Source organism: Rhinolophus sinicus, chromosome 18, assembly GCF_057876585.1.
Source record: "Rhinolophus sinicus isolate RSI-liver-muscle chromosome 18, RSI-T2T, whole genome shotgun sequence".
Lineage (NCBI taxonomy): Eukaryota > Metazoa > Chordata > Mammalia > Chiroptera > Rhinolophidae > Rhinolophus > Rhinolophus sinicus.
This window is the reverse complement of record NC_142518.1, coordinates 96,578,019-96,600,067: the sequence shown is the minus strand read 5'-3', so window position 1 is coordinate 96,600,067 and position 22,049 is coordinate 96,578,019. Positions and strand designations below refer to the sequence as shown.

Sequence of the window (22,049 nt, the reverse complement as noted above, 5' to 3'; positions counted from 1 at the left end):
CAAACATATTTCAAATAAATAAATCCTCTAAGATGAATTTTTGTATAACACTTAATTTTATGATATTTTACAAAAATAATTCAAGGCTATATTTATTTCTGCCGGTAGATAAAAGTACCTTTTCTTTTTATTGATCCAAGGATACTTGGTCTAATAATGTTGGTGGAACTTTGACTTCTTCTAAAATAAAATTATCACAATCATTACAAGAAAATGTTTGAACAAAATCAGCTATAACTATTTCATCATAACAGATCTAAAGACGTAGACTTTAAAAGGAGAGTTTGTATAGTATCCTACATCACATCATTCTACTGCTTTTCTCTAAATATGGGTAGAAACAGGAATGCTCCAGGACAGAAAGCTATCTTACAATTTATAAGGATTCAGGATTTCCCTGAGTTGTGGGGACAAAAGCTAGAAGTTATCTGCAGTCCTGGCCTTGACTTGCCTTGACTCAAGTGAGAATCCTGGGTGAATGAGCAGGTACAGTTATTTAAAGTTCAAGAGTTAGCTCTGATTCTTATCAACAAGCTTGGTCAGAGGAAGAGTATGTTCAAACAGGTTAATAATTGCAGATTCTTCATACATTCACATGTTGTCACACATTCTTAGTCACTTGATTATTTTCAATATACAAAATGATAAAGCAAAACAATGACATTTTAATTTAGCTAAAAAAGACATTACTTTGGTTGTCACAGAACCTGGAGCTATAATTTATTTGAAGTTTCTAAAATTCTTATTTTAATAAACAATTTGGTATTTTCATATAATATAAACTTACAGTGTAAATCGTCGCATAGGACTGGGTTTAGGACTTGTAAGCAAATCAGTACAACTCACACCAGTTTGTAATGATGGAGAAAAACATTGCTGAAACCAAATTGGAACAGAGGTTTTAAATCTGCCACTTTTCACAGAAACAGGGGCGGGTGGCAGGGGAGGGGGTTGATAGAGAGAGCAAAAGATCATGAGAAACTTGTTTAGAGTGTGGGAACTGTTCTGTATCTTGTGACAGGATTGTACACAATTACCAAAATTAATCATATTGAATAATTAAAAGCTGCTGACTTTTGTTACATGTAAATAATACTTTTAGGAAATGAAAAGAAAGGGGAAACTATAATTTGGAATCAGATATACAATACATATGGTCCCCAAAAGATTTGGGTGGTGAAGCATTAATGCTTCATAAGTATTTCGAGGGACACAGACTTTTACACACTCCTTTCTTACCTTCCCAATCCCCCTGGTAATAGAAGCTTTTGAGGATACTGGAATTAAATCAGTACACTTCAGAGAAGATGGATTCTCTAAATTGTTGTCAAGCTGTGTAAGCAGAAAACAGTGTACAATTGTAGCACCACCAATTATTTACCTATCAAATAATTAGGGAGGTAGCTGTGGCATGGGGAAGGGAATCCTTACTGAGTCAGTGGTTATACTAAGGTGAGGAGCTCTCACCATCTTCAAGCAAGCAGGGAACCCTAGATTCACTTCAATAAGCAAAGGTACCCTTTGCCTTTTGGGAAAGAGAACTACATGGTAATTGAGGGACTTCCCTAGTGACCCCAGAAGACCTAAAATGTGCATACTCAATATTGAGCGATACCTACTATACACACAAATCCTAAATTTAATTTTTTTCTCTTTTGGTTTGACTTATGCTTTGCTATTGAAAAATATAAGGGGTTAGCCTTTGGACAGGAGTCCGCCATCCTCCCAGAATGCCGGCATTTTGAATAAACCTGCTTTTCTTTCCACCCTCAAAAAACAAAACAAAACAAAAAACCCCCCCAAACCTATAATACTCTGCCTAGGAAGTAGCAAAAAGGATTTGGTTAGAACTAAGATACAAATGGGACAGCAAAAATAAATACAGCTATAAAAGATGCTTATAGATTTTATGTACACAAAATCAGTACTACATAATTCAGGATTTTAAAATGTCCTCTTTTCTTTTCCAAGACACAAGGAGAGTTGTATTACACATTCCCTTCCTCCTCCTAACACACTCGCAGATTCATTCACACCAACACCTAAAGTAATTAGAATCCTGTCAGTTAAGGGAATCCAAAGCATCTGTAAATTGTATTAGCACCGAAACATGGAGAGTGACAGGCTCCAGAGGTTATCTACTCATTCTTCAGGATTACTGAATCGGGGATAGATGCCCATCTAAGGCACTCCACGCTCAAACAATAATAAGATGTCACTGTTTTTGCTGATGACCCATTTCTTTATCTAATAATTCCCAAATCTGGAAATTGACATCTAACCAGAATCTCTTCTACTCAAATTTCAGCTCATTTCTTGTTTTGTTATTACCTGAGATGTACCTGGAAGAGAACCCTGAACATCATTCAACTACCACAACTAAGTAATCATAACGTGTACGAAGACGTTAACAAATGTTAGCAAGGGATGTAACTAAATCCCAAATACGTTTAACTTAAAGTTGTATGTTAGTGGGAGTATATGTGTTACAGGCATAAAAATGCACTGTTTTCCAGTAAATCCAATGTCTATGGCTTAAAACTCTAGTATATAGTTAATAAATTATGTAGAAGGAAGTGAAATCATTTATTTTATTTTTTGTCATCTAAGCAATTTAACCAGCACAACTGAACTTTTTAAAGACCCACTCGGATAGACAGGAAGCTGGTCCACAACAATATTTTTGTTTCAGACAACTATTTACTTTGAACCCCACTTTCAAACAATGTTAGTTATTTGTATGGGAAAATCATAAACTCTTTTTTAAGAGCAAGCAAAAATTATTTATGCAGCATATATAATTTTAGTTGTCAATGAAATCTTAGATTTCTAGATTTTATAGCAAACTAGGTAGTGCCAACATTGAAAATCAGTAAAAATTTCAAATTTTCTACAAAATTGAAGTGTTAATATCGTACCAAGTTCAAAGATTCTTCCATAGATCGACTTATCTTCATTGTAGTTTGTACCTCCCTACAAAAGAAAATACATCAGTATCGCAGTTTGCCTATCTAAAAGAAAAGATGTGACTGAATATACAAATGATCAGAATGGTAATTCAAAGTACACTACTCACCATTCATGCATTGCTTCTCTTTTTATTAAATCCATGCATTCTTCCTGAAAGGCAAGAACATGAGAATAAACTGAATAAAGTTCCTACAGTTTTACAAAGTGATTTCATTTGGCTGTACCTTTGTTATTATTCACTGGGCTATAGAAGAGCTGGAGTACAATGGAACCTCTAAACAAGTGTCTTGTTCTCTCCTTTTCATTGTTGCACCTACCACACTGAAGATCTATTACTTATGCATTGCAATGCATCAGATATGCAAGAACTAATTGGAGAAAAACTTTGTACCTTTCTTCATTCAAAAGAGAAAACATCAAATGTTAAATATTATACTATTTTCCCTTTTTTTTCTGTTCATGCTAATTATTACTTTTTGATTTACTTTTATTTTTCAATTACAGTTGACATTCAATATTATTTTATATTAGTTTCAGATATACAACATAATGGTTAGACATTTATGTAATTTACAGAGTGATCCCCTGATAAGTTTAGTACCCATCTGGCACCACACATAGTTATTACCATATTATTGACTATACTCCCTATGCTGTACTTTACATCCCAGAGACTATTTTCTAACTACCGATTTGTACTTCTTAATCCCTTCCCCAACCCCCCTCCCACCTGGCAACAACCATCAGTTAGTTCTTTGTATCTATCAGTCTGTTTTGTTTGTTCATTTATTTTGTTCTTTAGATTCCACATAAAATATTATACTATGTTTCCTATCATTAATACTATGATATTAATATTACTTAGAGTCCAAAACAAACTAAATGTTTATCAGTATGGGTTTACTTAAGTAAATGATGATACAAATATGATTTAAATCTAGTCATTGACATTGAAAAAATATTCATTACATATTAAGTAAGAAAAAAATAGATGCTATTTATGTAAAATTATAAACAAAAGGTGTTCAGAAGGATGTTCACCAAAATGTCAACAATACTTATCAATGAATAGTGAGGTTTGGGGTAATTTGTTCTTCCTTACTTTATGCTTTTACCATTTTGTCTGACCTTTTTATAATACGCAAATGTCATTTTCCACATAGTTTTAAAAAAATAACCCACATATGGAAAGACATCCTGTATTTGTGGATTGGAAGACTTAATATTGTTAAGCTAGCAATACTACTCAAAGTGATTTACAGATGCAATGCAACAACCCGTTATCAAAATCCCAATGGCAGGGACCAGCCCAGTGTCTCAGGTGGTTGGAGCGCCGTGCTGCTAATGCCAAGGTTGCCAGTTCGATTCCCACATGGGCCAGTGGGCTGTGCCCTCTACAGCTAAGATTGTGAACAACGGCTCTCCCTGGAGCTGGACTGCCTTGAGTAGCTTGGAGGTTGCCATGAGCTGCTGTGTGATGCCCTGGGCTGCCCTGGGCTACCATAAGCTCCCAGGAGTGGCCGGTGGCCAATGTGAGTGGCCGGCATCCAGAGTGGGGGAGGGGGAGGTAGAAGAAGGGGAAAAAATATCCCAGTGGCATTCTTTTGAAGAAGGAATCCCATCCTAAAGTTCACACATTATCTCAAAGAGCCCCAAGTAGTCAAAACAATTGTGAAAAAAAAAGAATAAACTTGGAAGGCTCACACTTCCTGTTTTCAAAACGTACTACAAAGCTACAGTAACCAAAATAGTGTGGTACTGGCATAAGAACAGACATTTTGGATCAATGGAATAGAGAGTCCAGAAATACACTCTTGCATATATGGTCTATTAATTTTTGACAGGGTGTCAAACCATTCAATGGGGAAAGGGTGGTCTTTTAAAAAATGGTGCATGGAAAACTGAACATCCACACACAAAAGAATGAAGTTGAACCCTTTCGTTACACCACATACAAAAATTAACTCAAAATAGATGAAAGACCTAAAGATCTAAAACTATAAAAGTCTTAGAAGAAAACAGGGCAAAAACTTCATGACACTGGATGTGGCAATGATTTCTTAGATATGATACCAAAGCAGAGATAAGAAAAGAAAACAATAGATAGTTGAATTTCATAAACATTTAAAACTTTTGTGCATTAAAAGACGCTATCAAGAGAGTGAAAAGACAATCACAGAATTGGAGATGCTTACAAATCATATATCTGATAAGGAATTGCTAGCAAGAATATATAAAGAACTCCTACAACTGAACAACAACAACACAAACAACTCAATTAAAATATGAGCAAAGGGCTTGAATAGATGTTTCTCCAAAGAAGATATACAAATGGTCAATCTGCACATGAAAAGATGCTCAACATCATTTGTCATTAGGGACATGCAAATCAAAATCACAATGAGGTACCACTTCACACTCATTTGGATAACTACTGTTTTAAAAATATGGAAAATAACAAGTGCTGGTGAGAATGTGGTGAAATTGGAACCTTCATATATTAATGGTGGGAATGCAAAATGGTACAGACATTGTGGGCAACAATTTGGCAGTTCCTCAAAAGGTTAAACATTAAAATACTATATGATCCAGAAATCCCACTCCTAGATATATACCCCAAAAAACTGAAAGCAGGGATTCAAACAGATACTTGTACACCAATGTTCACACCAGCAGGACTCACAATAGCCAGAAAATGGAAATAATCCAAGTGTTCATCACCAAATGAACAGATAAAAATGTAGTATATACATACAATAGAATATTATTCAGCTACAAAAAGAATGAAGCTCTAACATATGCTACAACATGGATGAATCTTGAAAACATTATGCTAACTGAAATAAGCCAAACACAAAAGAAAAAATATGATTCCACTTATATGAGGTACCTAGAATAGTCAAAGTCATATAGACAGAAAGTAGAATAGAGGTTATAGGAGATGGGGGGTAAAATGGGGAGTTCTTGCTAAATGGGTATAGAGTTTCTGTTTGGCGTGATGAAAAAGTTCTGGAACTGGAAAGTGATGATGGTTAACATCGTGAATGTACTTAATGCCACTAAATTGTATTCTCAAAATGGTTAATAAGAACCCACAGTCCAAATTCATCCTAGTGTTCCTAAAAACATATTTCACACATAATAAAGTATGTAAAATAGTGCTGGGAAAATATGGTGCTAAGTATTATGAGGAACATGAAATAAGCAGATGAGCGTCCCCTAAAGAGACCTAGAATCATATTTGATAGGCAAGCTTTATGTACATTAAGTCGGTGCTTTCCAAAGTAAGCATAATCATAGGCCAGGCGTACAAGATGATCCACTGAGAAGCAAAAAGAAAAAAATAACACAGAAATTCAACTTTTACATTTTCAAAAATCTAAAACAGTAAGAAGTGAAGGCTTGCTGATATTAGATATACAGATTGACAAAGGTGCCCTCACTCAGCCCACAGAGTCCAAAGATATTGTGAGAGAAGAGCACTTTTTAAATTTTTGTTTTTCAACTAACACACTTTAATGCACACCTCTTTTTTCTGAAATTCTTTTTTTTTTAAATTAAAGTTTATTGGGGTGACAATTGTTAGTAACGTTACATAGGTTTCAGGTGTACAATTCTGTGATGCATCATCTATATATCACATTGTGTATTCACCACCTAGAGTCAGTTCTCTTTCCATCACCACATATTTGATCCCTTTTACCCTCATCTACCATTCCCCACCCCCCTCACCCTCTGGTAACCATTAAACTATTGTCTGTGTCTATGAGTTTTTGTTTCTTCATTTGTTTGTCTTGTTCTTTTATTGTTTTCAGTTTTACATACCGCATATCAGTGAAATTATATGGTTCTCGACTTTTTCTGACTTATTTCACTTAGCATAATAATCTCAAGATCCATCCATGTTGTCGCAAATGATACTAAAGTAGTAACTTGGATTTCGAACGTCTCCATTGACAAACATTTCGGTTTAGAAACGCTGTAAACCCAGAGGTAAATAATTCAGTTTTCGAACACGCTTAAGTTTTCGAACACATCTCGAAAGTTTAACATGTCATGCACCTTCCACCGAGTGCAGATCCTGAGGCCTAGCTGTCGGCTGTTTTCAAACGTTTCAGAATCCAAATGGTCTTCCGGAATGGATTACAGTCGAAAACCGAGGTACCACTGTATTTCATTTTTTTCTTATGAAAAAATAGTATGCCATTGTGTATATATACTACATCTTCTTTATCCATTCATCTCTCGAAGGATACTTTGGTTGCTTCCATGTCGGGACCACTGTAAACAAAGCTGCAATGAACATCGGAGCACATATATCTTTACAGATAAATGTTTTCACATGTTTTGGGTAGATACCCAGGAGAGGGACTGCTGAGTCATATGGTAATTCTATTCGTAATTTTTTGAGGAACCTCCACACTGCCTTCCATAACAGCTGCACCAGTCTGCATTCCCACCAACTGTGTATGAGGGTTCCTTTTTCTCCACAGCCTCTCCAGCACTTGTTACTATTTGTCTTGTTGATGATAGCCATTCTAACTGGTGTGAGGTGATATCTCATTGTGGTTTTTATTTGCATTTCTCTGATGATGAGTGATGTCGAGCATTTTTTCATATGGCTACTGGCCATTTGTACGTCCTCATTGGAGAAATGTCTATTCAGGTCCTCTGCCCATTTTTCAATTGGGTTGTTTGTTTGTTTTTGTTCTTGAGTTGTATGAGTTCCTTGTATATTTTTTATATTAGCCCCTTATTGGAGGCGTTGTTTGCAAAAACCTTCTCCCATTTGGTTGGTCGCGTCTTTATTTTGTCGATGGTTTCTTTTGCTGTGCAGAAGATTTTTAGTTTGACATATTCCCTTTCATTTATTTCAGCTTTTACTTCCCTTGCCTTTGAAGTCAAATTCATAAAATGCTATTTGAACCCAAGGTCCGTAAGTTTAGTACCTATGTTTTCTTCTATGTGTTTTATTGTTTCAGGTCTTATGTTTAGGTCTTTGATCCATTTTGAGTTAATTTTGGTACACAGTGACAGATAGCAGCCTAGTTTCATTCTTTTGAATGTGGCTTTCTAATTCTCCCAGCACCATTTATTGAAGAGGCTGTCTTTTCTCCATTGTATGTTTTTAGCTTCTTGGGTGAAAATTATCTGTCCACATTTATGTGGGTTTATTTCTGGGTTCTCAATTCTATTCCATTGGTCTATGTATCTGTTTTTTCAGCCAATACCATGCTGTTTTCATTACAGTTGCCCTGTAGTACAAGCTCAAATCAGGGAGTGTGATACCTCAAGCATTGTTCTTTTTTCTTAGGATTGCTTTGGCTATTCGGGGTCTTTTGTGGTTCAATACAAATCTGGTGATTTTTTTGTTGTATTTCTTTAAAAAATGCCATTGGAATGTTGATGGGGATTGCATTAAATCTGTATATTGCTTTGGGTAATATGGCCATTTTAACTATGTTGATTCCTCCAATCCATGAGCACGAAATGTCTTTCCATTTCTTTGTGTCTTCTTCAATTTCTTTTAAAAAATGTCTTATAGTTTTCAGCATATAGGTCTTTCACATCCTTGGTTAAGTTTATTCCTAGGTATTTTATTCTTTTTGCTGCAATTGCAAAAGGAATTGTGGTTTTTTTAAAATTTCTTTTTCTGAGATATCATTGTTAATATATAGGAATGCAATGGATTTTTGTACATTGATTTTGTAGCCGGCCACATTACTCTATTTGTTGATTGTTTCTAATAGCTTTTTGGTGGAGTCTTCAGGGTTTTTTATACATAGCATCATGTCATCTGCGAAGAGTGACAATTTAACTTCTTCATTCCCAATTTGGATGCCTTTTATTTCTTTGTCCTGCTTGATTGCTCTGGAAAGGACTTCCTACACTATGTTGAAAAGCAGAGGTGATGGGGACAGCCCTGTCGTGTTCCTGAACGTGGAGTAAACGGCTTCTGTTTTTCACCATTAATTATGACATTAGCTGAGGGTTTTTCATATATGGCCTTTATTATGTTAAGTTATTTTTCTTCTATACCTACTTTATTAAGTGTTTTAATCATAAATGGATGTTGTATCTTGTGAAACACTTTTTCTGCATCAGTTGATATAATCACATGATTTTTGTCCTTTATTTTTTTATGTCATGTATCACATTGATGGTTTTGTGTATGTTGCACCATCCTTGTGCTCCTGGGATGAACCCCACTGGATCGTGATGAATAATCTTTTTTAATATACTGTTGCATTCGATTTGCTAGAATTTTGTTTAGGATTTTTGAATCTGTATTCATCTGAGATATTGGTCTGTAGTTTTCTTTTTTTGTGCTGTCCTTACCAGATTTTGGTATCAGAGTAATGTTGGCCTCATAAAATGAGTTAGGGAGTACTGTCTCTTCTTCAGTTTTTTGGAAGAGTTTGAGCAGGATTGGTATTAGATCCTCTTTGAAGGTTTGGTAGAATTCACTAGTGAAGCCATCTGGTCCTGGACTTTTGCTTTTGGGAAGGTTTCAGATTCAATTTCGTTACTGGTGATCGGTCTATTTAGATTTTCCAATTCTTCATGATTCAGCCTAGGAAGGCTATATGTTTCTAAGAACTTGTCCATTTCTTTCCGGTTATTGAATTTGGTGGCATATAGTCCTTCATAGTATTCTTGGATGATCCTTTGTATTTCTGTGGCATCCGTGATAACTTCCCCTTTTACATTTCTGATTTTGTTTATTAGTGTCTTTTGTCTTTTGATCTTAGTGAGTCTAGCCAAGAGGTTGTCAATTTTGTTAATCTCTTCAAAGAACCAGCTCTTTGTGACATTGATTTTTGTATTGTCTTTTTGTTCTCTACTTCATTTAGTTCTGCTCAGATTTTAATTATATTCTTTCTTCTGCTGACCTTGGGTTTCATTTCTTCTTCTTTTTCTAGTTCTTTAAGGTGTAACGTGAGGTTATTTATTTGGGAGTTTTCTTGTTTCTTGAGATAGGCCTGTAATGATATAAATTTCCCTCTTAAAACTGCTTTCCAGAGAACCATGTGATTTCACTGATATGTGGTATATAAACCAAAAACAACAAAAGAACAAGAGAAGCAAATGAGAAACAGAAACTCATAGACACAGACAATAGTTTAGTGGTTACCAGAGGGTAAGAGGGGTGGGGGGTGGGAGATGAGGGTAAGGGGGATCAAATATATGATGATGGAAGGAGAACTGACTCTGGGTGGTGAACACACAATGGTATTTATAGATGATGTAATACAGAATTGTACACCTGAAATCTATGTAATTTTACTAATAATTGTCACCCCAATAAATTTAAATTGAAAAAACAAACAACTGCTTTCGCTGCATCCCAAAAATTTTGGTAGGATGTATTTTCATACTCATTTTTTTCTATGTATCTTTTGATGTCTCTTCTTATTTCTTCTTTGACCCGGTCGTTCTTTAAAAGTATGTTGTTTAATCTCCACATATTTGTGGTTTTTCCTGCTTTCTTTTTGTAATTGATATCCAATTTCAAAGCCTTGTGATCAGAGAATATGCTTGGTATGATTTCAATCTTCTTAAATTTGCTGAGGCTAGTTTTATGTCCCAATATATGGTTTATTCTTGAGAATGTTCCATGTACACTAGAAAAAAATGTATAGTCTGATGTTTTAGAATGAAGTGCTCTATAAAAGTCAATTATGTCCATTTCATCTAATGTGTCATTTAGGGCTGTTATTTCTTTATTTATTTTCTGTTTGGAACATCTATCCATAGCTGTCAATGATGGATTTAGGTCCCCTACTATAATTGTGTTTTAGTCAATTTCTCCCTTTAGTTCTGTTAGTAGTTGCTTAGTACATTTCAGTGCTCCCTGGTTTGGGGCTTATATATTGGCGACTATTATATCTTCTTGTTGTATAGACCACTATATCATTATGAAATGTCAATCTTTGTCTCGTTACCTTTCTTATCCTGAAGTCTGTTGCACCTGACATCAGCATAAGTACACCTGCTTTTCTTTGGATACCGTTTGCTTGGTGTGTCAATTTTGATGCTTTTACTTTGAGTCTATGTTTGTCCCTGTAGCTGAGATGTGTCTCTTGAAGGTAGCATATGGTTGGGTTTAGTTTTTGGATCCAATCTGCTACTCTGTGCCTTTTTATTGGTGAGTTCAGTCCATTTACATTTAGGGTGATTATTGATATTTGAGGATTTCCAATCATTCTATCTCTGGTTTTCTGGTAGGATGGTGTCTCCATTGTTTCTTTGTAGTTTTGTTGCTGTCTATTATTTCAGTGTGGTGGTATTCTATGATTTTTCCCTCTGCTTCTTCTTTTTTTATGTTACATATTTCAATTCTGGATTTTTTTTTTGAGTGGTTACCATTAAATTTATGTAAAATAAAGTTTCATATTTAGAGTATTCAATTTTCTTCAGCATGCTTCCTTTCTCTATTCCCTTGTGCTGGTTGAGACCTTTACTCTCTCCCCTTTTATGTTGTTGTTGTCACAAATTATCCCTATTTATGCTGTGAGTTGATTCTGCGCTGCAGTACCATGTTCTCTTTCTCCTCTCTCTTTTTTTGAAGTGTTTTTTTCTTGTTTACCTTGTATATGTTTAAGTGTATAGTGTCCTATTTGATATGTGAGTTGCCATGTTGTGCTTCTGTCTGTCCGTTCATAATACTGCTCATGGTTTTGTATTCCTTTGCTTTTTTGTTTCAGGTCGAATAGCCTTCTTCAGTATTTCTTGTAGTGCAGGACGTGTGTTAGAAGATTCCCTCAGCTTCTGTATATCTGGAAAGGTCTTTATTCCTCCTTCATATCTAAAGGATATCTTTGCTGGATATATTATTATTTTTTATTAGTTTCAGGTGCACAAGACAAAGTAATACTTAGACATTACTTAGACGTTTATCATTTATATCCCTCACACTGTGTGAACCCCCCTCCCCCCATCCATTATCCCTCTGACATCGCACAGAGCCATTACTGGATATATTATTCTTGGCTCATAATTTCTCTCTTTCAATAGTTTGAATATTTGAGTCCACTCCCTCCTGGCTTGTAGAGTTTCTGTGGAAAAAAATATCATGATAATCTAATGGGCTTTCCGTTGTAGGTTACCGTCTTCTTTTCCCTGGCTGCCTTGAGGACTCTTTCTTTGTCGTTAATTTTTGACAGCTTCAATACAATGTGCGTTGGAGAAGGCCTGTTGGGATTGAGGTGATTAGGTGTTCTATTTGCTTCTTGGATTTGAGGATCCAGTTCTTTCCACAAATTTGGGAAGTTCTCATCGACTATTTGTTTGAATATACTCTCTGTTCCCTTCTCCCTTTCTTCTTCTTCTGGTATGCCCATTATTCTTATATTGCTCTTTCCGATGGAGTCAGAAAGTTCTTGTAGAGTTTCTTTCATTTCTTTTAAGTCTCAAGTCTCTCTTTTCTTCCATTGGCATCATTTCCAGATTTCTATCTTTGATGTGATTGACTCTTTATTCCATCTGGTCAACTCTACTACCTAAGCTGGCTAGTTCATTCTTCATTTCTTTTATTGAGTTCTTACTCTCAAGAAATTCTATTTGGTTCTTTTTAAAAATTTCAGTCTCTTTGGTAAAATGTTCATTTTGTTCTATGATTGTGTTTCTGAGTTCATTAAACTGCCTGTCTGTGTTTTCTTGCATCTCGTTGAGTTTTTTCAGAACTGCAATATTGAATCCTCTGTCATTTAAGTGACATATTTCCATGTCTTTAAGTTCCTTTTCTGGAGACTTTTCACTTTCTTTCTGAGCTGTCTCGTTACCTTGGTTATTCATGGCAATTAATGAATTATTATTTCTCTTCCTAGGCATCTACAGGAGTGGGCTCTGGAACAGGATGATAAGAAAAGGTCTTTCTTTTGCTTTCCACTGGATGTTGGTGGAATGTTTTAGTTTCTCTCCAACTGCAGCCTTTTATTCTCTCTCACTCTGTAGTGTTATATTTTCTATGCACTATTTTGGTTTCTCACACAATGGGGGTGTTCCCTGGCAGGTGGGCTTCCTCTCTGTGAGCAGGTTGCCTGGGTCAGGGCACTGCCTCCGTGGGGGGATGTGGAGAGCTTCTGAATTTCCACAGCTGTTCCTGCATCAGTTTCAGAGCCTATGTGTTTCAGTGGCTTTGTTTACTCCTGCAGAGATCTGCACAGATAGGTGGGCGCAGGGGTGGGCTGGGTTGTGAGACGTGGCCCAGAACAATGGTGGCAACCACCACCAGAGCCAGTCCTGCACGAAAGGTCCCCTCTCCTTTGCCCGTGTCCGTGGGCCACAGTTCTCAGAACTGTCAAAATTCTTTTTTTTTTTTTTTTTTAGCTTACACTGCTACCGTTCCGCTTCTAGAACTCTACAGGTGGGGATGGGGTGAGCTCTGTGGATAGGGAAGGGTTGGCTAGACTCTGTGCCTATGTCTTCCATTCTCTGCTGGGCAGTGAGGCCTTTAACCACCGTTTTCACCATTCTTCCCTCAGTTTTTGCTTCGATGTCTCTGCCGTGATCGTTGGGTTCAGCTGTGTTATATGCTGATCCCTTTGGTGGGACTGTGTGGCACAATGGAGCACTAGCATTCCGAATTCTTCTCTCTCCCACAACTACAGTAGCTCCAGAATGGAGTTCGGAGCTCCAGTCTGAATCCTGTGGCCCGTGGGGCCCGTATCTCCAAATTTCCCCCTTCACTTCCCTCATCCCCCACTTGCTCAATTTGCCCACCTTTAGATGATTTCAATTGCGCATCTCTTAGTCTTGCTTGTCTGCTGTGCAGAGAGTCCTTCATGGAGTTATAGCTGTTCAATTTGTTGTAAATTCCAGGGGAGATTTCAAGAGGCTCACCTGTGCCATTTCTATGACGTAAGGCATTTTAAAAAAAATAATTGAAATCAGATAGATGGTGGCTCAGACTAGAGTTGTGGCAGTTGAGGTGATGTGAATTGGTTGGGTTTTGGAGATGTATGTTTTTTTATCAGTTTCAGGTGTACGAAACAATGTAATAGACATTTACACCCCTCACAAAGTGATATCTCCCCAATATACTACCCATCTGACATTGTATATAGCTGTTACAATTCTATTGACTATGTTCCCTATGCTGTACTTTACATCCCCTGAATATATATATATATATATATATATATATATATATATATATGATTATATAATAGTTGATATTCAATATTCTACTTCAGCTTCAGGTGTATAGTGCAGTGGTCAGACATCTACACAGTCTATGAAGTGATCCCCCGGATAACTCCCATGCCCATCTGATACCCTACATTTTCTTTAAATTATTGATTATATTTACCAATCTGTGTTTCACATCCCCATGGCTATATTGTAAGTACTGATTTGTTTTTTTTTCCTTTAGCTAATTACAACTAATTGCAGTTCACCTGAGCCAAGTTAGGTGGCCATATGCATATGTTATGTAGCTTTAACTAAACCAAGTTCCACAAAATTAACAAGTGCCTTAAGAAGATTCCTACAAGGAAACCTAGGACAGAAGATTAGTAATAGAACTCTAAGCAAATAACAGGGAGATGGCAAAGGTGAAACTTGTGTTACTCCTAGCATACCTCATCATCTGCTACATTATTATGAAAACACAATGCTGAGCTCATCTGCTCTGTCAAGGAGCTGGCTAAAACAATTTTAAATCATAAAGATTATTGGAAATAGGAACTCACATTCACTCTCAATAATGACCTATAGTTAATAAAATTTAAAATTTTCTAAAACCATTCATTTTCAGGTTATCCTTTTTATATTTCTATTTTGCATATATTGTATGATTCACATTATATACTAGCATAGTAGTATATAGTCATAATTTAAATACAGTGTACATATATTGGAAACATTTGCTCAAACATTTTTTACTGATGCAGTATGTGATCAAAAGAGTTTAAATATCATTGTCTATAATACAGACAATAAGTGTTATTGGCAGTCTGTAATGGAAGAGTGGTGTGAGTTGTGTGGATTAAAATTTGAGTTAGGCCTTGAAAGATTTTTAAAATATGGACAAGCAGAGGGTGAAGGTCAGGGTATTCCAAGCAGAAGGAACCATATGAACAAAAGTTTAGAGGAGAGAAAAATACAGCTTGATTGAAACAGAGTTTGTGCTACGAAGTAATGAAAAACAAAACTGGAGAGGTGAAACAGGGCCAGATTTTATAACCTTAAATAACTGAAGAGTTTAAACTTAAAAGAGTTTGTGCAGAATAGCATAGCTGTTAGAACCACAGGCTTTGGAGCCAAACAGAACTGAATCAAATCCCAGTTCTGTAACTTATTACCTGTGCAACCTTGGGTAAGTGACCTAACCTGAGCCTCAGTTTCTTCATCCATATGAAGATTATGGTAATAATGAGGATAATGAGATGGTTATAGAGTTCTTATCATAGTGCCTGCAACCTATGTTAGAAAATACTCAATGTAACCTAGCCATTCTTATTCTTATTCAATAGGTAGTGGGAAGTCATTGTAACTTTTTGCACAGGAGAGAAAAAGGTGAAACTGATGTTTTAGAAAAGTTATCTTGGTGTTGGTTATGGAAGTCAGATTAAACTGGCAGAGATGGGACAATCTTATTAGAGTAATCTGGACCCAAGAGACAGAAGGAAGTAGCAGTGGGAACAGACAGGATGTTGTCAAGGAAGTATTAATAGGATTAGATGCCTAATTAGATACAGTAGAAAAATAAGGAAGAATTAAAGATGAACCTAGAGCTTGGAGCCTTAAAGCTGTGTGACTGTGACTGTTTTGATGCCATTATGGAAAATGAAGGAAATTGGGAAGGGTAGTTTAAGAAATTAATCAGTCTTTAAAAGAAATTTTAATTACATTTATTGGGGTAACATTGGTTAATAACATTATATAAGTTTCAGGCATACAATTCTATAATACATCATCTGTATATTGCACTGTGTGCTTACCACCCAGAGTCTAGTTTCCTTCTATCACCATAATTTGACCCTGTTTACCCTCTTCATCCTTAGCCCCTTTCCCCTCTCGTAACCAGCATACTATTTTCTGTGTCTATGAGTTTGTTTTGTTTGTTGTTGCTTTCAGTTTTATATCCCACATGTGAGGGAAATCATATGGTTCTCGACTTTCTCCATCTGACTTTTTTCACTTAGCATGATATTCTCAAGAACCATCCACGTTGTTGCAAATAACAATATTTCATCATTTTTGTGGCTAAGTAGTAGTCCATTGTGTATATATACCACATCTTTTTTATCCTATCATCCAGTGAAGGACACTTAGGTTGTTTCCATGTCTCGGCTATTGTAACTAATGCTGCAATGAACATAGGGGTACGTATATCTTTATGAATATGCATTTTCAAATTTTTTGGGTAGATACCCAGAAGATGGATTGCTGGGTCATAAGCTCGCTCTATTCTTAATTTTTTGAGGAACCTCCAGTCAGTCTTTTAAAACAAGGGAATAACAGTATGTCTTTTCAGCAAAATATAATTGTTAGTATAGTTCTTCCATGAATATTTATGTAGATGTTTTCCTCTAGTGAGAAGCTCAAAGTATTTTGTAATTCACTCAATCAACAAGTAAAGAACAAGTTTTCTCAGAACTAGGGCAGAATTTTGCTTATTATTCGTCCCATTGAAAGTTGGAAGATTAGCCATCATCAGTTATTTTGAGGGTCATTAGTAAAAGTGGGTTGACTCTTTTACCATTTATATCTTGCCTATTTCCAAAATGAATATGAGATGGCTTATAATGAAAAAAGATTTTAAAAATAAGGATAAAAGGTCAAGAGCCATGAAAATGTCAAGGGCAAAGAGTACTGTATGCCAGAAACCTAGGTTAAAGAGAGTTGCTTGAGCACTTATCTTAGCTTTCTACTTTTTAGCATCCAAGATAAAAACAGTAAGTTACTCATTTTTGCTCTCTGAAAGAGAGTATGCCTGAAAGATATTAGTTGCCTAGTGTCGGTCCAGTGCTCAATAAATATTTGTTGAAAGAATCAAATAATTTATAAACTAAGATCAAATTAAGTTTATTTTTTTTAATTAAATTTGTTGGGGGTAACAATGGTTATTAAAATTACATAGGTTTCAAGTAATACATCATCTATATATTACATTGTATGCTCACCACCCAGAGTCAATCCTCCTTCCACCACCATATATTTCTTTTAAAACAAGGTAGGCTATTCCCTTAAAGAATGTCTCTTCATAAAAGAGACTAGGTACTTAGCAGGTTCCAAAGAAAATTCAAAAACATATCACAGAAATCTAATGTCATTGTTTTACTAGAGTAGAAAATGCTAGCAAAGTCATAAGACAGACTAAATGTGAAACCTGGCCAGCAGATGAAAAAGCTCACTTTATGTAACAGATGATCTTTAAATTGTCCCTCTCAGAAACATGCCCTGTACTCCAACTGGTATAATCTGTTTTAAATGGCTTCATCGCACAAAGTTCCCTTATATTTGTGTCTAAATCCAGTTTAAATTATCCAAACCAGGTAATATAAAAAGATGGTAGTATGTGTTCTAAAGTTCACATTTGTGAAGATATAAGGGATGCTAGAAATACAGAGATACTATGCAAGTTGATAATTTTAAAAATTAATTTTACTTAAGACACTACAGAGAAAGTCACATTCTTACTGGTACCAATGATTTTATATCCTATTTAACACGTCAGAAAATAAATGTAAAGTTATAGAACAATATACTGTGAGTAAACCATCCTCTAAAATCCATCTGTTGAAGTCCTACCCCCAGAGTCTCCGAATGTGACTTTATTTGGAGATAGGGTCTTTGCAGAGGCAATCAAGTTACAATGAGGTCATTAGGGTGGGTGCTAATCTGACGAGGTCCATATAAAAAAAGAAATTTGGACACAGACATGTATACAGGGAAAACCATGTGAACGTAATCCATGTGAACATGAAGATGGCTATCTACAAGCCAAGGAGACAGGCCTGGAACAGGTCCTTCTCTCGTGGCCTCAGAAAGAACCAACCCTGCCAAACACTTGATCTCAGACTTCTGGCATCCAGAACTGTGAGAAAAAAAGTTTCTGTTGTTTAAGCCTCCTAGTTTCTGGTAATTTGTTATGGTAACCATAGCAAACTAATACACAAACTATTTCTGCCAGGCAGTTATTTATGTTTGGGGCTTTGGGAGATACGGCACTAAAAGCTGAGTGTTTTCAATCATCTTTTTTTTTTTTAAATTTAGTGGGGTGACAATTGTTAATAAAATTACATAGATTTCAGGTGTACAATTCTGTATTACATCATCTATAAATCCCATTGTGTGTTCACCACCCAGAGTCAGTTCTCCTTCCATCACCATATATCTGATCCCCCTTACCCTCACCTCCCACCCCCCACCCTCCTTACCCTCTGGTAACCACTAAACTATTGTCTGTGTCTATGTGTTTTTGTTTCTCTTTGTTTGTCTTGTTCTTTTGTTGTTTTTGCTTTATATACCACATATCAGTGAAATCACATGGTTCTCTGCTTTTTCTGTCTGACTTATTTCGCTTAGCATTGTACTCTCAAGATCCATCCATGTTGTCACAAATGTTCCTATATCATCTTTTCTTACCGCCGAATAGTATTCCATTGTGTATATATACCACAACTTCTTTATCCATTCATCTATCGAAGGATATTTTAGTTGTTTCCATGTCTTGGCCACCGTAAACAAAGCTGCAATGAACACTGGAGCTCACGTGTCTTTATCTATAAATGTTTTCAGATTTCTTTGGTAGATACCCAGGAGAGGGATTGCTGGGTCATATGGTAATTCTATTCCTAATTTTTTGAGGAACCTCCACACTGCCTTCCATAACGGCTACACCAGTCTGCATTCCCACCAACAGTGTATGAGGGTTCCTTTTTCTCCACAGCCTCTCCAACACTTGTTACTATTTGTCTTGTTGATGATAGCCATTCTGACTGGGGTGAGGTGATATCTCATTGTGGTTTTTATTTGTATTTCTCTGATGAGTAGTGATGTTGAGCATTTTTTCATATGTCTATTGGCCATTTGTATGTCCTCTTTGGAGAAATGATTCTTCAGGTGGTCTGCCCATTTTTCAACTGGGTTGTTTGTTTTTTTGTTGTTGAGTTGCATGAGTTCCATGAATATTTTGGATATTAGCCCCTTATCGGAGGCACTGTTTGCAAAAATCTTCTCCCATTCAGTGGGTTGTGTCTTTATTTTGTCGATGGTTTCTTTCGCTGTGCAAAAGCTTTTAAGTTTCATATAGTCCCATTTGTTTATTTTAGCTTTTACTTCCATTGCCTTTGGAGTCAAATTCATAAAATGCTCTTTGAACCCAAGGTCCATAAGTTTAGTGCCTAGGTTTTCTTCTATGTAGTTTATTGTGACAGGTCTTACGCTTAAGTCTTTGATCCATTTTGAATTAATTTTGGTACATGATGACAGACAGCAGTCCAGTTTCATTCTTTTGCACGTGACTATCCAATTCTCCCAGCACCATCTATTGAAGAGGCTGTCTTTGCTCCATTGTATGTTTTTAGCTTCTTTGTCAAAAATTATCTGTCCATATTTATGTGGTTTTATTTCTGGGTTCTCAATTCTATTCCATTGGTCTATGTGTCTGTTTTTCTGCCAATACCATGCTCTTTTGATTATTGTAGCCCTGTAGTACAAGCTAAAGTCAGGGAGTGTGATACCTCCAGTATTGTTCTATTTTCTTAAGATTGCTTTGGCTATTCGGGGTCTTTTGTGGTTCGAAACACACCTGATGATTTTTTGTTTGATTTCTTTAAAAAATGCCATTGGGATTTTGATGGGGATTGCATTAAATCTGTATATTGCTATAGGTAATATGGCCATTTTAACAATGTTGATTCTTCCAACCCATGAGCACGGAATGTCTTTCCATTTCTTTGTGTCTTCTTCAATTTCTTTCAAAAATGTCTTATAGTTTTCAGCATATAGGTCTTTCACATCCTTGGTTAAGTTTATTCCTAGGTATTTTATTCTTTTTGCTGCAATTGCAAAAGGAATTGTTTTTTGTATTTCTTTTTCTGAGATTTCATTTTTAGTATATAGGAATGCAATGGACTTTTGTACGTTGATTTTGTAGCCGGCAAATTTACTGTATTCGTTGATTGTTTCTAATAGCTTTTTGGTGGAGTCTTTAGGGTTTTCTATATATAGCATCATGTCATCTGCAAAGAGTGATAATTTAACTTCTTCATTCCCAATTCGGATGCTCTTTGTTTCTTTCAATGGTCTGATTGTTCTGGCAGGTTCTTCCAACACTATGTTGAAAAGCAGAGGTGATAGGGGACATCCCTGTCGTGTTCCTGAACGTAGAGCAAAGGGCTTCAGTTTTTCACCATTAATTATGAGATTAGCTGACGGCTTGTCATATATGACCTTTAATATGTTAAGGTATTTTCCTTCTATACATATTTTATTAAGTGTTTTAATCATAAATGGATGTTGCATCTTGTCAAATGCTTTTTCTGCATCAGTTGATATAATGATATGATTTTTGTCCTTTATTTTGTTTATGTGATGTATCACATTGATGGATTTGCGGATTTTGAACCATCCTTGTGTCCCGGGGATGAACCCCACTTGGTCGTGATGAATAATCTTTTTAATGCATTGTTGTATTCGATTTGCTAGAATTTTGTTTAGGATTTTTGCATCTGTATTCATCAGAGATATTGGTCTGTAATTTTTTTTTTTTTCTGTTGTCCTTACCAGGTTTTGGTATCAGGGTAATGTTGGACTCATAAAATGATTCAGGGAGTACTGCCTCTTCTTCAAATTTTTGGAAGAGTTTGAGCAGGATTGGTATTAGATCCTCTTTGAAGGTTTGGTAGAATTCACTAGTGAAGCCATCTGGTCCCGGACTTTTGCTTTTGGGAAGGTTTTGGATGACTGATTCAATTTCGTTACCGGTGATCGGTCTGTTTAGATTTTCCAGTTCTTCCTGGTTCAGCCTAGGAAGGTTATATGTTTCTAAGAACTTGTCCATTTCTTCTAGGTTGTTGAATTTGGTGGCATATAGTGCTTCATAGTATTCTTGGATGATCCTTTGTATTTCTGTGGTGTCCGTGATAACTTCCCCTTTTTCATTTCTGATTTTGTTAATTAGTGTCTTCTCTCTTTTTATCTTAGTGAGTCTAGCCAAGGGTTTGTCAATTTTGTTAATCTTTTCAAAGAACCAGCTCTTTGTCACATTAATTTTTTTTCTATTGTCTTTTGTTCTCTATTTCATTTAGTTCTGATCTGATTTTTGTTATTTCCTTTCTTCTGCTGACCTTGCGTTTCACTTGTTCTTCTTTTTCTAGTTCTTTAAGGTGTAATTTGAGGTTATTTACTTGGGATTTTTCTTCTTTCTTGAGATACGCCTGTAATTATATAAATTTCCCTCTTAAAACTGCTTTCGCTGCATCCCAAAAATTTTGGTAGGATGTATTTTCATTGTCATTTGTTTCTATGTATCTTTTGCTCTCTCCTCTAATTTCTTTTCCAGTTGTTCTTTAAAAGTATGTTGTTTAGTCTCCATGTATTTGTGTTTCTTCCTGCTGTCTTTTAGCAGTTGATATCCAATTTCAAAGCCTTGTGATTAGAGAATATGCTTGGTATGATTTCAATCTTCTTAAATTTGCTGAGGCTGATTTTATGTCCCAATATATGGTCTATCCTTGAGAATGTTCCATGTACACTAGAAAAGAATGTATAGTCTGATGTTTTAGGATGAAGTGCTCTATATATGTCAATTATGTCATTTGATCTAATGTGTCATTTAGAACTGCTATTTCGTTATTTATTTTCTGTTTGGATGATCTATCCATAGCTGTCAATGATGTATTTAAGTCCCCTAGTATAATTATGTTTTGGTTAATCTCTCCCTTTAGTTCTGTTAGTAGTTGCTTGGTATATTTTGGTGCTCCCTAATTCGGGGCATAAATATTGATGACTGTTATGTCTTCTTGTTGTATAGTCCCCTTTACCATTATGAATTGTCCATCATTGTCTCTTGTTATCTTTTTCACCCTGAAGTCTGTTTCATCTGATATCATTATGGCTACACC

At 35.8% G+C, this 22,049-nt stretch overlaps 1 protein-coding gene across 6 annotated transcripts in view; it reads right to left on the bottom strand.

The window, feature by feature from the left end:
* The window catches only part of LOC109437920 (PABIR family member 1-like), a 66,200-nt gene that overhangs the window by 3,594 nt on the left and 40,557 nt on the right, over nt 1-22,049 (bottom strand). For 2 of the 6 annotated variants that reach the window (XM_019717444.2, XM_088794878.1), the window contains 2 exons: nt 3,077-3,120; nt 2,919-2,973 (listed from right to left, as the gene is read on the bottom strand). In XM_019717444.2, the coding sequence (XP_019573003.1) occupies nt 2,919-2,973; nt 3,077-3,120 (99 nt within the window). Of the gene's footprint in view, nt 1-643; nt 1,333-2,918; nt 2,974-3,076; nt 3,121-22,049 lie in introns of those variants that run through there. The other 4 variants (XM_088794877.1, XM_088794876.1, XM_088794875.1 and 1 more) reach the window with 4 other exon arrangements.